This window comes from Diadema antillarum, unplaced genomic scaffold, assembly GCF_040938485.1.
Source record: "Diadema antillarum isolate AM-2024a unplaced genomic scaffold, OU_Dant_1.0 seq00000586_RagTag, whole genome shotgun sequence".
NCBI lineage: Eukaryota > Metazoa > Echinodermata > Echinoidea > Diadematoida > Diadematidae > Diadema > Diadema antillarum.
This window is the reverse complement of record NW_027271520.1, coordinates 1593979-1609803: the sequence shown is the minus strand read 5'-3', so window position 1 is coordinate 1609803 and position 15825 is coordinate 1593979. Positions and strand designations below refer to the sequence as shown.

At 41.5% G+C, this 15825-nt stretch overlaps 1 protein-coding gene across 1 annotated transcript in view; it reads right to left on the bottom strand.

Moving 5' to 3' along the window:
* Positions 1-15609, bottom strand: part of LOC139735591 (RNA-binding protein 38-like) — a 143262-nt gene extending 127653 nt beyond the window's left edge. Inside the window, exon 1 of the mRNA XM_071646348.1 lies at positions 14976-15609. Coding sequence (XP_071502449.1) covers positions 14976-15140 — 165 coding nt within the window. The 5' untranslated portion in view covers positions 15141-15609. The remainder of the gene's footprint in view (positions 1-14975) is intronic.
* Positions 15610-15825: the final 216 nt, after the last annotated feature.

Genomic DNA, 15825 nt, shown 5'->3' with positions numbered 1-15825 from the left:
TCCATCAGATTCTACAATTTACAAGAAAAAGTCATGGTTCTTAAAGTTGTGCGCATGTTTTCACAAAATGGTGGTCTTGATCGTGGCCACGTGTGCAAACTAGCTGAGGAGCTGATGTTACGAACTCCAACCCCTCCGCACCCCCACTGGTTTGTTCACAAAATGACAGTAGAAAAAAAAAATGGTGTTGGCCAATAGTTTATAGCAACTAAAACATGTTTCCTCCTAGTCATTATTGCTACACGTTATCGACACACAAATACACTGTAAGTATTTCATCCTATAAACAGGGATAATAGTGCTTCTGCTTGATTAGCCGTTGAAATTAAGAAAATTGAGTAAATGATTAAAGATCAACGGGGTCCTTGCGAGATGGTGAGACAATTACCTCGTCCTATTCGCGTTATTAGTTCATATTATTATTATTATTATTATTATTATTATCATTATAATTATTATTGTTATTGCTATTATTATTATTATTATTACCATTATTATTATTATTATCATCATCATCATCATCATCGTCATCATTATCATTATACCAATGTTTATTGCCAACATATCAAACCGATGTTACTGTCACTACATTTTATTTTAGGTCCCACTTGTCGAAACGTTTTATTTACCATTCTGCTTGATTTTATGATTAACCTTGCGAAAAACCATTAACCTTTTAACGTTTCATAGCACGTAACCCATTTCACAGCCTACCTGGCGTGGTGTTCATCAACCTATCGTTTTGCTGTCGTCATTGGATATGAAACTACTGATAGTCAGGATAAACTTGTGAAACATCGAATACGAAGGAAAGACAAGAAAAGAGAACAATGCAACAGACTTACTACTCATGTGCGCATATAAAGCCGCACTAACTCACGATACAAAAGATGATCGCTACAATTCGCATTATTAATCGATACCGCCGGAGGAGGGAACGGAGGGGGGGGGGGGGGGGGGGAGCTAGCTGGTGCAGCCGTGCCATATTTGCTGTAACGTTGGGTCCATCGGCGTAAAGAGTATCAGAGACAGGGAGACATAATTATATGTTAGAAAAAGAAGTTTGATTCCTACTTGAATCTTCTGACTTATCCTCTGAGTGACGATAGAGCTGTATAAAGGTGACACGACATTTTGTTTCTGCAACAATTGCTCCAGTCTTATTTTCTCCAAGGACACAGGGTTAGGGTTAGAGTTGTGATAAGGTTTTAAGTTAAGTTTGATGTGACGAATAGGATTAGGGTTAGGGTTATATTTGTTGTTAGAATTTATGTTTAGCTTAGCGTGCAGATGTTTCATGGGAACAATTGACGCAGGAGCAAATGTCACTGAAGTCGACACGCACTTCAAATTTGTTTGACTCCATTACTATACACAGAATCTACCGACATCTAAATGACTGACATGCCTACTAAGAGGTACATGATAGTACCACAAAATGTATCGCATCATATCAGCGTATAAACCAATACACAGCTGTTTCCAACAGAACTCCGTGACAATCAAATGAGAAACCATACATGTAGGGCCTACGGAAAGAACCTTTACTGCAATTTTTACAATATATATTGATATACACCGGTAGCGTGAAATAAGAAACCCAGATCATAATTTATATGATTTAATGCAAACTGAAGACGCGTAAAAGCATAAAAACACTAGAGACTCTATGGGGAAATATCAATAGCATCAAGTTTACATGCGATTTGAAATACAATATGTCATAGTCAAATGTACCTCCCTTTGATTTTGATATGCTTTCATGGATACAAATCAAATGTGGTAAAGCATTACCGAACCCTCCCCCTTTGAAAAATAATGACCCTTTTCATAGCTATCCTCGGGCGTATGGAAAACGTGTGATAAATACCGTATTTACCTTAAGTGTCTGGTCTTCTCCAGGAGTTATTGTGCCCAAGGGGAAATAACTGACTGAGCCCCGGACTTTGCCACCTAGAAACACCTCCATCTAAATATAAACTGGCAGATTACACGTCGTATGATTACTGATCTTGTACAAATACAACGAGAGGATGCATGGGGTTGTTGTCTTACGTCCCTAAGTAATTGACGGGCACATGGACGGGTAAAATCAAACCTGTCCGAAGATATTTCGATATACTTCCAAGAGCTACTAACCCCACCCCCATCCCACTATTAGAAGAAAAATCAACTCAAACGACTGAGGTGAAAATTGCTTCTTGACTTAAAATGCAAATGTGTATGTATAAAAGTCCCTGTGAAAAAAGAAAAAATCGAAGCGTTGTTTACAAAGTGAATGATTATCTTAGAGTTGATCTACCATACGGGTTACGTGCTTTCATCAATGGCGTGATAAACTAGTGGTGGGAACGGCTTCGAATCGCACTGTTTGCTCACGTAAAATACATAAAAAATTGACATGCCTATATAACAGAGAAATGATGGTAATACACATGCAGCTTATTAGAGGTGACTTGTAACTTTGATAGAGAGCTGCTGTTCTGTTCCACCCCTGCCTTTTGAGCTGGGGGTATAACAGGCCATGATACGTGTATCCATCCAACGTCGTTTTTCTTAACGAAACGTCAGCGAAATTCGTACCACAAGAAAATCCGCGGCAACAATTTCGCTGCTCCCATTTCATAAAAAGAGTCAAGGATGCTACCAGCGAACAATCTGAAAGAAAAAAAAAATCATGCTCGACCTTATTCTAATGAAAGCAACTCGACTACATCCGCCTCATTTTCTTTCCAGTGATGTAAATATCTATACCGATTCCAACTTATCTCCATACTTCTCCAGCAATGAGTAACAACGTTTCTGCTTCATTCTCCATCAGCAATTTGTCTATTTTCTTTTCTCTAATTTGAGCCAGAAAGCTACATTTCTCCAGAAGGTCTGAATGTATTCAAACTGGAATATCATGTCATGTTTGTCAAGGGTCTCGTGATTAGAAATGTGATCAGGTGACCTTCCTCGCTGAATCCTCCTTTCTTTCTAGAAACGCTCTTTCTTAACGTGACCCGATTATGACCTCGCCTTTTTTGTTTTGGGATTCAGCTGCATTTACGTATATATAGCGTTTCTCGATTTATCGACGTTTTGCTCACGATTATCGCATAAATGTCGCATATTTTTTCCACTGCATGTAAGGCGGGTTCGAACGTAGACGACAGGCTCGTGGAGCTAATGCAGCCCTGAAGGAGAGACAGAAGGGGAGAGAATGAAAAGAAAATAAGACAGCGATCGATATTTCAGATCGATTTTCCTGCTTCGCTGTTGTATCGGAGCAACAGCTTTTGTGCGTTAATTCCATACAAGATGGAACCCACATCTTTGTACTGTGAAAACTTGGGCACAGGCCGATCTAGATAACAGTGCTTATCATGATGTATCTATATAATGTTAATCGTAGGATGTGAACTTGGAACAGGTCTTGACTATAAAGTGACGTCATGTTTAAGCGATTGGGTAGTAATGTGGTGTTTTCGCGTCGTAAAACATGGTGAGTGTGTGTGCGTGTGCGTACGTGTGTGATGTGTGTGTGTGTGTGTGTGTGGAGGAGGAGGAGGGCGGGGTGAAAACGGATGTGTTTTGAAATTATGCCATCTTCCCGAATACAAATTCTCCTTAACTTTATTGCTATAGGTACACAGAATATCCGCTGTCGCATAGATCTTTAAGGCTATTTCTGTTCTGGTGGTATGCGGCATGGTTAGGAAACATGGAATGTGATAACGTATGCCAATGTGTACATTAGCAAACTTTGCAAATCGAACGTGAACCAATGCGCCTGCTGTGTATGATGATCATAGATACATTTCCAGGTACTACAAGCGTGTAAAACCATTGAGATCCTGAATAAATTCGCTTCAATATCACGCAGACGTTCCCATCTCCATTGCATTAACGTAATTTCCACTTATTCATTGAATCTCATGCGTTGAGGGGTTAAAAATAAAAGAGAAATCCAAACCAAATATCGGGAGGGGGGTTGAAGGGTGATATTGTTTCAAGAGGAGACACGTGGCTGAGAGTTTCTCCCTCACATAATATATTCTCTCTCTTTTTTCTCTCTCTCTTTCTCTCTCTCTCTATCTATCTATCTCTCTATCTCTCCCTCTCTATCTATATGTATCTATAACCCCCCCCCCCTCCCTCTCTGGAATCGAATACCCCAAATATGCGGCATCTGTGTTTCATTATATCACAGATTCCACTCATGTCTTGGACGGCATATGAAATAGAATTGTAAGGTAAGCATTCATACACACGCATTTATAGTATACATACACATACACACTCAACACACAAGGCATACACACACACACACACACACACACACACACGACCTGGTGAGTACGTAACTCACCACTGGGATATTGGGTATCACGGACGCGGGTCACCCCTGCGCTTTCGGGCCGAAGGCGATATGGACAGTCCGTTCCATTGCTCCATAGTGCATCTTTGTGTTATTACCTATTCTGCGGTGTGTTTGGTTGTTTGTTTGGGTGTATGTTATTATGTATTATCATTATCATTATCATTATTATTATCATTATTATTGTCATTATTACTATTGTAATTATAATTATCATTGTTATCATAATTATTATCATTACCATTATTATCATTATTATCATTATTATTATCATCATCACCATTATCATCATTATCATCAGTATATTTTCTCCCTGACAAGCGTGTGAATGCAATACACTCCTAAACATCATTCTATACATATCCATGCTTGTTCCGTGATGGTCGCCTTACAACTGTATGTGTTTTGCTGACGACGCAGATCAAATTGATGACATCACTTGTTCATAATCTACAGACGAATCGATCTACTAGCCTTTTATCATATCTGTGTTAGACGAAGTATATTTGCGTCTATTCATCCACCTTTTTTTTTCGAACCGACACAAATCCAGTCATTTTTTTTTTTCTCTGGACATGCTGTTTGCTGGATATGTATATAAGTGGCTGGAGTGAAATTCTTGCATTGTGACGTCGAAGAGGAACAGGCCGCTGGGTTCTCTACTGGTGCATTTATCTCTGTTATAGGAGAGTTATGAACCACGACCCGACCCCTTAGTAATTCCATCAGCGTGTATCGAAAAGTAATGAGTGACAAGAATCTTCGTAACAATGAAAAGATATATCCCCCATCCCACGCACACACACACACACACACACACACACCACACACACAAACACACACACACACACAATAATACCCTCTTACTTGTTGACACACATTATAAATCCCATGTGACGTGTAATATGAATTTATCTTACGGACACTTGAGGGCGCCCTATTCTTAGGGACGGTCAGTCTGTTGCCTTTAACGTTATCGACCCCCCCCCCCCCCAACCCGGCAATGTTGCTCCATTTTGTTCTTTTCTATTCTTTCGTAGAAAACATAAGAAATCCTTCTCAATTATCATTCCTGAGGCCAGATGTAAAGTTGTGATCTTATCAATTGGGCTGCAGTTTATTGGATATCGTCTGGCAATATTGTGTGATATTTGTTTTATAAGAAACCCATTATTTTTTTTCTTCAGAAGTCAATAGCCAATCGTCAGAGGACCATATCTTGTAGAACCTGTCATCATCATTTACAGGGGAATAATCTTCAAGTATGGCGCAATAACCTAAAACAGCATCAAGAACAACATAACAGCTGTGCACATTCGAGACCGAAGCAATATTTGTGGATATATATAATATTTATCACTTTTCTGCTTTCCGTTTGGCCTAAATCCATGGCAATGTGACAGAATTCATTAAAAACTGTCAAACGAGTGGGGCTTCGTAATCACCGGAATAATGAGAAGTGGTCCGAAATTGGATGCGTCACGCCAACAAATCAATTATGACGAGGATGCCAATACAAGACAGAGAATGGAGGGGATAGAGAGAGTGAGATTGAGATGCGGATAAAGAAGGGGAGAAATTGAGGAATGGGGAATGGGGGAGGGGAGAGGGGTATGGGGGTAAATTAATCTCGGAATAATCAAAATCATACATTTTCCATTTTATCGGGGCCTGATAATGGCGCGCGAGCAAATTGTTCTCGCAAATCGGCAACGGAATACGCGTGAGATGGTTTTGGCGGCTTCGAGGGGTGATGCTTCATTGCACCGCATTGGGTTGCGGAGTGGAGGATTAATTGAGAAATGGCTAACAAAGCGCGCCGGGGATCGTGGTTATTTTGCTTGCATCAATTTCATAAACCAGTATGTAATTGACACTGGGCAATCGGGGAAGGTAGGGTGGGGAGGGTGGGATGAGGAGGGGAGAGTTCAGAGGGAGAGATGAAGATGGGAGAGAGAGGGAGTAAGTGAAAGGAAATAGTGTCCTCACCTCTGCGCATCGCTCATCTAAGATAATACCTCTCGCAAGTACCAATAACAACAACAACATCCTCATTTTGCCTGTTGTGGGGTTGCATACATCGTGCGTGCGTAAAGCGTGCGTATGCGGAACGGCTTTGTGAGCGTTTTGAGTTTCGCGCAAATCAAAATGAACATGCCTGGTCCACGAGTAATTTTCTGATAGCCTCTTTCAGAACTTTTTGATTTTTTTCTGAAGTTCGTTTTGTACTATTCTGTGCATTCTTTGTCTACCTCATTTCGCTATCCTTCCAATAACGGTACTATCCTTTAAGTTCAATTAATTAAAGATTATGAAAATAAAACAGTAAAAACGCCCCACCCCCCCCCCCCATCCAAAAAAAAAAAGAAAAAAAAAGATGACGATAATGATAATGATAATTGCACACAAATATACTGAGCAATTTCTGAACCAGCAAAAGGACATGATCGGCAATTTTAAAAAAATAAATAAATAATAAATTCAACGAGCCGAAAACATATTTTAAGAGGTAATTAGTACATAAGCTTTGAGTTTGCCTCTCTATGTGTGTGTGTGTGTGTGTGACGTCTTCATAGATGTGTACATAGACATTAACACCAAGGAGCATATGAGCGCAAGTCTTCGCCGTTGCGGCCCTTATTAATGGTAACCTACGCGCGAGAGCCATACACGCTCTCGCCTTGCATTTTAGAGCAGTGGGCTGGACGCGCAAAACCTGTACAGACGCAAAGGGTCTGCAAATAACGCCTAGAGGCACCGGCCCACCGCGACTTGTTCTATTTAGCCCTTACTACATAGCAGTCATACTAGGTTAACAACGGTCGCCGCGATACCTTTTATGGCCATACGTCGGTGTCACTCAGGGGTCGGGGCAGCCCGAGCGGCGGGGGAGCGGACCGGCGGAAACAACACTAGATCGCCGCTCAACGACTGAACAAGACCTAGAGCAAGCTGGGGACTATCTTGGTTATAGCGTCGAGGGACAAGTACAAAAGACCTAACACCATTCCTGTGACGAGGAGAAACATATCTCCGTTGTCGCGTACCAGAGGTTATCCGACAATACCGAAGGGTTTTCTCTTTCCCCCCCCCCCTCCTCTCTCTCTCTCCCTCTCTCTCCCTTTTGTTCTCTCCACCGTTTCATTATCAAACAGATTCATTCAACATTTAACTGACTTATCGCTGAGGCTCGATCGGTAAACATCTTATCTTCTCAGTAAACCTCAAAGGATCGAAGTCCCCCAGTTATACGTGTGATTCACAGGGTATCATGCACGGTTAACACACTCCAAAGGAAACAGACTCATCTTGTACCGATGACCCTTTCACTTAATCTTTACCCCCTTTGATAATCAATCGATGATATGATCAGTTTGGGGAAATTTTCGAAATGCATTACACATTTGTAAACGTGTAGGACCTCTATCATGTAGGGCCTATATGTTGTGTTCATTGTATGGCAAAATCCTGCGTTCTCCAACATACGTGTAGGCGATACTTCGACAACTCTATCGTGAACAATGAAGGGAGACCACGTGTTATTGCCGGCTTAAAAGACAGACAGACATGCAAATAGAAAAGGCAGATAACAAAGAGATATGGATAGGGAAAGAAATACAAAATCCACAAAAGTCGGGGGTAGATGGATGAGAAATATATAACATGTCAAAGAACTTTACAAATGAGAGAGATGCCTATATATTCTCTTCTCTTTATCTGCCAAAGAAGGCCCTCGGGTCTTCGCACTCGTTCCGCATACTCTATTCCCTGAACATGCTGAACGACTACTAAGCTACAATGTATACGATAATCTATCCCAAATATTTCGTGTAATATACAACACTAGGATCGTGATTTGGCTGGCTCCCAATCTCCCCCTCTCCTTCTCTCACTTTTCATCTCAATTTATATTATCTTTCCTACATTCTCCCTCTGTATTTCTCTCTCTTCATCTTTTTGTATGTTTATATATGACATGCTATCATAACGATAGATTTATATATTTTATTGTCCTCTCTCAATCTCTTCACTTAAACTAGATATCATGTTTGGGTTCGAGTCAATGCCTGGTTGTCAAAGGATGGTGTGTACAACACATTTATACATCAATAATATATGTCTAGTGTGAGACATTGATATCAGCGCTTTTACCTGCTTCCATTATTGTTCTATGGATACAAAACATATTCATCTATTTATCTCATCCTCTCTATGTATCGATATATCTACGTGTATCTGTCTATCGCTTTACACATCTTTCTATCCATATATGTTATATCAATCTATTCATTTATCTATTTATCTATCTACCCATCTATCCATCTATCGTGTCTATATACCTATATATCTATGAAATCATCTATCTATGCACCTATTTCCTCATCTGCCTATCCATCTATCTATCAATATCATTTATCCGTATATTTATTCATCTATCTTTCTATCGTTAATCTATCTATTTATCAATTTATCCTTCTATCAATCTTTCTGTCTTTATTTCCATCTATCTATTTATTTATTCATCTATCTATCTATCTGTCTGTCTGTCTGTCTGTCTGTCTACAAGGGCGTTGCAGAAGATATTTCTCCCATTTTGCCCGAATGGATATTTAGGCATGTGCCCTATGATATCAGACATTAAGCGGGCATCAAAATCAGCATCAAATTATATATCACTAGCCTCACAATGGATTTCAGTTGCCCGAGGGCAAAAGGGCAAAAAATATACGTTTGAAGCACCCTGTTTTGGTATAAATCGTGCCTTACGTCCTTTCTATCTCTCTTCTTATATTCCTCTCCCTCTCTTTCTATTTCATCTCTGCGTGTGTTCGTTCCTTTTCTTTTACTCTTTTCGACGCTGTTTACTCGAGGTCCCTTGCTGAGACAACTGCAGCGTGCGCACTTCACCGTGAGCCCGACATTATGTCGGCCCAATGATAATTACAAATAGCACGTGCGACCGTGAATTGGACCACGATTGTATAGGGGAACATGAGAACAACAACGACAGGACGAAACACCAAGTCCGTAGCATAATCGTTTAAAAGTTCTAAACGTGCAATGAAAACGAAAATGTGAAAAATCACCTCTACACATGTAGATCAACTCTGCCTAACACAAAAACGTGCATATTTCTAGTTATTTGTTCCTTCATGTTCTTGGTTGATATTGTATTGACTTGGTTTTATCGACTACGACATTTATATTTCACATCACCTCATTGTATATTGCTCCATGGTGTCTTTCTATCACTTCGATTTCAGAGTCGGTTGTTCTACTTCTTTTCTCTTTTTATTCAAAGAGTTTTCATTATACCTCATCGTCATCGTTGATAATCTGACTTAGCGCAATTCAAAAAATAACTATGCGCCGGAGGAGGAGGAAGAGAGAGAGAGAGTGTGTGTGTTTGTGTGTGTGTGTGGGGGGGGGGGGGGGTAACGGAGGTTGACCCTTCTGAACGACAGCACGGCTTCAGGGAACAGCTGTGTGAAAAGCATTACTGGAGTATACGGCTTATACCGATATTGATATGAGGGCACCCCAACGAGTTTTCCGACCTCGTGCACTGTCCGAGACAAGAGTGCGTACTCGACTTCGAAATGCACAACGATAACGTAGATGTTTACGTTCGTGACCTTCGTAATGCGCAGCACTCCTCCACAATCACTTCGCCCTACTTTTCATCGACGTGCACACCAAGGCAGGGGGTGAGCGGTTTGCCGAAGAGGATGTGGCAACTGCGGTCGTAAATATCCTCCCACCTTCCTCGTGAGCGGGCTCATTTTGTTATTATTTCTTGATATTAGGAATTAGAAACATATTATCGAAGAGCCTTGATTCGAATCCTTGGTCGAGGAGGTTGCAGACATGAGGCGTGTTTGAATCAAAGCAGCAGCATTTGGCTAAAGCACATTTCTTGTAACACTATCGTCCAAATCAAATGTTTTTGAGAGATCCTCCGGTTGTTCTCGCCATGACTACACCTCGAATTATACATACTATACCTAAACTCCAGTTTGTGTAGACCTGTATAATGCATTACTTTGGATTGGTCTTCAATACGCACGCACAACAATTCATCGTGGCACATACTAATGCCATTTCGTACATTCTTTTACGAAATGAATTAATGCTTATAGGGATGCAAGCCTTTTTCATTCAAATGATTACGAATGCGCGAATAGGTATGAATACCCGCCGTTGTTTGGCACAATGAGGAAAATTCAATATTATTTCGTATGCTGTAAGTGTGACATGATGTTATCTAATGTAGGAGTGGGTGAAGACTGTAGAGACACTCCGAAACAATCACATCGGGAGGTTTCCGTATGAACGACGCAGGGAAGGAAAAAAAAAACGCGCGCCACATAATTCCCTCGGAAAAGTAGATCAAAGCATTCAAAGGCAGTGCACCCTCAACGGCGAGGTATAACACGTTGAGGTAACGACCCGATATCGTTCGTGGGGGTTTGACTGTTACAGTTTACGCTAAGTGTTGGACCTCTGGGAATAATGGTAAACTCTGTATAGTCAGTACAAGCTCCTGTATCTTGGCAAAAAATCGCTGTACGTCACTTTAAAACTTGAAGACAGGGCTTCACTTCTTACTTGTCGGTATTGAAATCATGAGTACCGTTGTTTCTACGTAACATTACAAATTTATCCTATTGCTTTGCATCAGTACAATCTAACAGCTTTAAACAATACAATCGAAAATCTCTTTTCCCCTTTTAATATTACATACCATTGAGGAAATAAACATCATCATGGATGTTTCTGTGCAGCGTCCATCCTCGTGTTTTCTATGAGAGAAAATCATTAGTAAACAGCAAAAGAAATCTACCATTTAAGGTTTCGAATGCCTTGAGATTCCGGAAATATCCCCGTGTTGAAGTTTTCGCTACGCTTTTCCGTGATGGTATGGCTATGCACTATTTGCACTATTATGTAGTTTCACTTTTGTGATTTATGCTGGAGTTACTGCCACATTCTGCTCCCTCTGGTCTTATAGAACAAAGGGCGTAAGACTAGGACAGGAAGAAAAGGACTGAGAGACTGTGTGTGTGTATGTACACTGGTATGTCTGTGTTTGTGCGTGTGTTACTGTTTTGTTTTGTTTTGTTTTTTAGGGGGGATTTCATCGTTATGTGGGTTTGTGCGTCGGCGGACAGTTCGACATACATGTAATGTGCACATTCATCCCGGTAGTCTCAAAAACAAACCCCAAACAAGACAGAAAATAAAAAATAAGAAGAAAGGTTTGCATCCATGCATGCATGAGGGGATTGATTTCACTTTCACTCCAAAATTCCTCAATTTTCCGTCTCGTGAGTAGCAAACATTCCAGCCACTCTACCCCCGATCCCATTGCCCATTCCTCCGCGCACGAGAGCACCCATTCACCGCCCCACCTTGAACGGATTAAACCATTGAGGATTATTATCCATTGCTAAGAATCATCAGCTGATCATCTTTCCCCGCTAACAAGCTTGGTGTGCGTTTCGTTGCTTGATACAGGAAGGGAGTGAGAGATTGAGGAGGGCAGGTGTTGTATTGACTGGATGTGGAGACTACCAGAGTTAATGACGTCATGTGTGGACAACAATATAAAGAAATTATAAAGAGAATTCCATTTACAAAAAAAAACAGTTTTCATGAAATTACACAATCCATGAACTTGATACCAACACATGTTAAGGGTAGTAATTATTCCCCCTGCTTTCTGAAAGTGGTTAGTGAAGTGCTCTTTCATTACGCTAGAAAAGTGAAAGCATGTTGAAATTTCCTGCATACATTAACTTTCTTATATTGTTGTCCACACATGTCATAAACTCAACTAGTCTCCTTATCCAGTGGTTTTAATACCAAAACTCTTGAAATTCATAACTTTTGCATCGATTATCCGATTTTCGTCATACTTTCACTGATGTGTTCTACTAATGTTGCTGCTTTCACTCAATCCACATTTCTCTTTGTGTTTTAGTTTCCTTTAAAGATGTACACACAAAGTTAAATTTGGATGCTTTCTAGCTCTCAGGTCTCAAAAAAGAACGATGGAACGGCCAGAACACTTCGAGCCAACCAGTCATTTGTAGGTCTCGGCGCAGGAGAGGTGAAATATGTTTTCGTCCCTGTCACGATGTCTCGGCTGGGGTCCGACCGGCTTACATTCCCCCCGGCTCCCTCTCTATCTCTATCTCTCGTGCCATGTTATCCACGACTCGACAAGAATCACATGTGTATGTGTTCGTAATACTTGGAAAAACACGTCCTATGCTGTTGACACGGCGTATCTTCCGCAAACAGGAGTCGAGCTACGCGTCTCCCGTTTATTTCGTCACGTCGCAGCGACTGGACCAGTTAAAGACGTCCCTCTTCCAATCATTTTTGTTTTTCATTTCAATTCAATATCCCCTCATCAATATTTCTCTTCAATCCACTCATGCTATCAAGTGAAACACAGTGAAGATACTTGCATGATATTGACAAATTATGATTTTTTTGTTTGTTTTGTTTTATGCTAGCAGGCCTCCGTGCGTAGAAATTTTTGTTTGGTTGCGGGTTTTCTAACTACATTTTGTTAGCGTATGAAATACTTCCCCTTCGAGAGATTGTATTTCTTGGATAAATCCTCGCTCTACGGATAAAAAACAATAAGATGATATATTTTATTTATGCTCCACTTAGGCGAATACATAGTAATACGTAATCAATTTGAGTCTATATATTACCTTGTTCTGCAACTTTTCTACGTTTGCTTAAATTCGGTTGGAATTGAGGAGTTTGTCAAACACCTGGTTTCATAATATCACTCATGTGATTCCTCGTTGACAATCGTTGATGTGTGGCTTTCGCCAACTGCGCGGTACCACCGTTGTTTTGGCATCGACACAAGATTTGGTGTACTGGTTTTCCTCTAATTCTACAATAATAGGTACAGCTCTCGAGCTACGCGAGGGTCGTTCCTACCTAGCCAAGCGGCAACATACCCTTTTCACGTGGGGCGAGTGGCACCCTTTAATCGACAGCAACAATTGTTACTAACGACGCTGAAATGTACATAGGAAGAGAGAGAGGGGAAAAAAGAGGCACGTTTGTTTAGTGTGCTAGAATGCGTGTATAATGTGTATGTGTGTGTGCTGTGTGTGTGCGTGTCTATGAACGGCATTGCACGGGCGACTGGTCGCTCGCGAGATCGCCAGGGCTCTCGCGCGGCGCTGTGTTGGATGGCTTCGTAGCTCTACGCCGTCTTCTCCGTCTGTACATGTCCTCGTTTCTTCTTGCAGCATTCAAAAGCAATGTCTCTAGCGTTGTCTATTTTTTTTTTTCTGGTCCCTATAGCCGTTTTACTCCTGACTGCCTTCAGATATGGATCATAGGTGCGAGACATGCGTAACATTTTCAGAGTATTTATTCGGCAGAGATAAAAAAAAAAATCCCCCAAACTTGTCGCACCTGCCTATATGTCAATACCATCCCAGCGTGTGGGATCAAAGGTAGGCATATACATCAATGTGTGACGAGAGGCAGAATTAGCGGGCTTGTAGAATGAGAGGGAGGGAGCGAGAGAGGGGAAAAAAAAGTAGGAGACAGAAACATTTGCTTTTCTCTGCAAGGGATCGACGCAACTGGCTTGCTGACATTTTTATGTATTTCTGCGCGATAGAAGGGTGTTTTTCTTTCAGTCCTCCACTTTTTTTCCTCAAATAGTCCAGGTCCCCTACTTCATAGTTCAGTGAGTAGATAAAAAGCAGTGGCGATGTGGTAAATGGCGTGTGTTGCGGATATACTACACGTTTTGAGTGTGCTCCCGTAATTACCTGATAATGCCCATTCAGCCTCAAAGCTATCACGAGCTCGCTCGGTTAATTACAGGGTTACCTAACTCGATCTCCTCAAAATATAAATATTGTGAGAGCATCATAAAAATTTGGTATAGTGACAAAATTGGAACATGCTTGCTATAGATATTGTTGTTGCTTTTGTACTACGATTTCATAGCAGTTTTCATAATCATCACGTTCGTCAATACTGCGATGTTATTGTTACTATTGCTAACATATTAATTGTAATTATCATTTCGAATGTGCTTAAGAGCTAAATGTTTACTTGGACTTGTACAAAAAGTACTGCATACGTAATGGAGCTCTAGATAATATATGCATGTACTTATCCCTTTGTCTATCTCCCTATCTACATGATAATAAAATGCTTTCCCGTTTTCATAGCATGGGTTTATCGGCATGTCATCTAATGAACATCGTGTCCACCTCAACTGATTATTTTTATCGCAATGTGTCGGAGCTTCAGGCATGTGGATAGCGGTATGATCGTATTTGTGTAACGGCGCGCAATGGTAATAAAGTGGTGCGGGATTCCGATATTGCAGTTGTCATACGTCAATTAACTTAATTTGGCCAATATCGTCCTTGCGGTATTTATATATCTCACACGCGCTCGCAGCCCTGCGGACGCCGACATGGAACCTACATTGTATACTAACCCGACACATAACAATACATGACGCATAGCTAAGGTGACGAGAGACAATGCTTGTATTATTGAGAGAGCAGCGTGCAGGCAAAGATAGAGGTAACATTTGCAAACTTACAAAGCCATAGCCCTTGCTCTTCCCTGTGGTCCTGTCCGTAATGACGACAGCCTCCTCAATGGTGCCGTACTGTTCGAAATGCTCCCGGAGGCTTTTGTCGGTCGTGTGGTACGGCAAGCCGCCGACGAAAATCTTGGTGAACGTGGTATCCTTTTGGCCCTGCATAGTCGCTTCTGCTGGTTGTCACAAGGGGGATCACGGTCGTAGAACACGGTTACAGACGAAACGGACAACGATGTCGAAGACGATGAGGGTTATATATCCACAGACGCACACGATGACGAGGGTACAGCTCCTCTAAGTAGTGTTCGCTGCGTATTCCGATAGGGTGAAGGCTTGTGCTGCGGCCGTCTCTCAGGTTAGGAACGATACCCAGGTGGTGTTGTGGCTAGCCGGGGGAACGTCGGTAGGAATGAACCGTGTGTGCCGCGTGAGATCTCCGGTGGGTTTCTCCTGAGGAATGAAGGGGAGAGTGAGTGCGGCTGAATGGGGCTTGGGTACTTGATGGACCAAGAAGACACCGAGACAATCTATCTATCGGTGAACTTTCCGGGGGTGGAAGCGGTAGGGCTGACGAAGGAGGTTATGTTAGATTCCAGTACTCGCCTGGAGAGAGGGGATAAGATGAAGTTGTAACCGGGACACTCACAGCCTCGTAGTGTTGAATTCGCGCCAGATATGTTCTTACGCAGAATGCGTATCGTAGCAAACACGCGCACAGCTGAGTAATCGCACACACTGTGAATATACCTCTTCTCAGGAGCCGTAGTATATCAAGCTCCGCCCCCTCGGCTTGTCATTCAATTTTGACAGCGCACGGGCGAAGCCAGTCAAATGTACTCGATTTCTC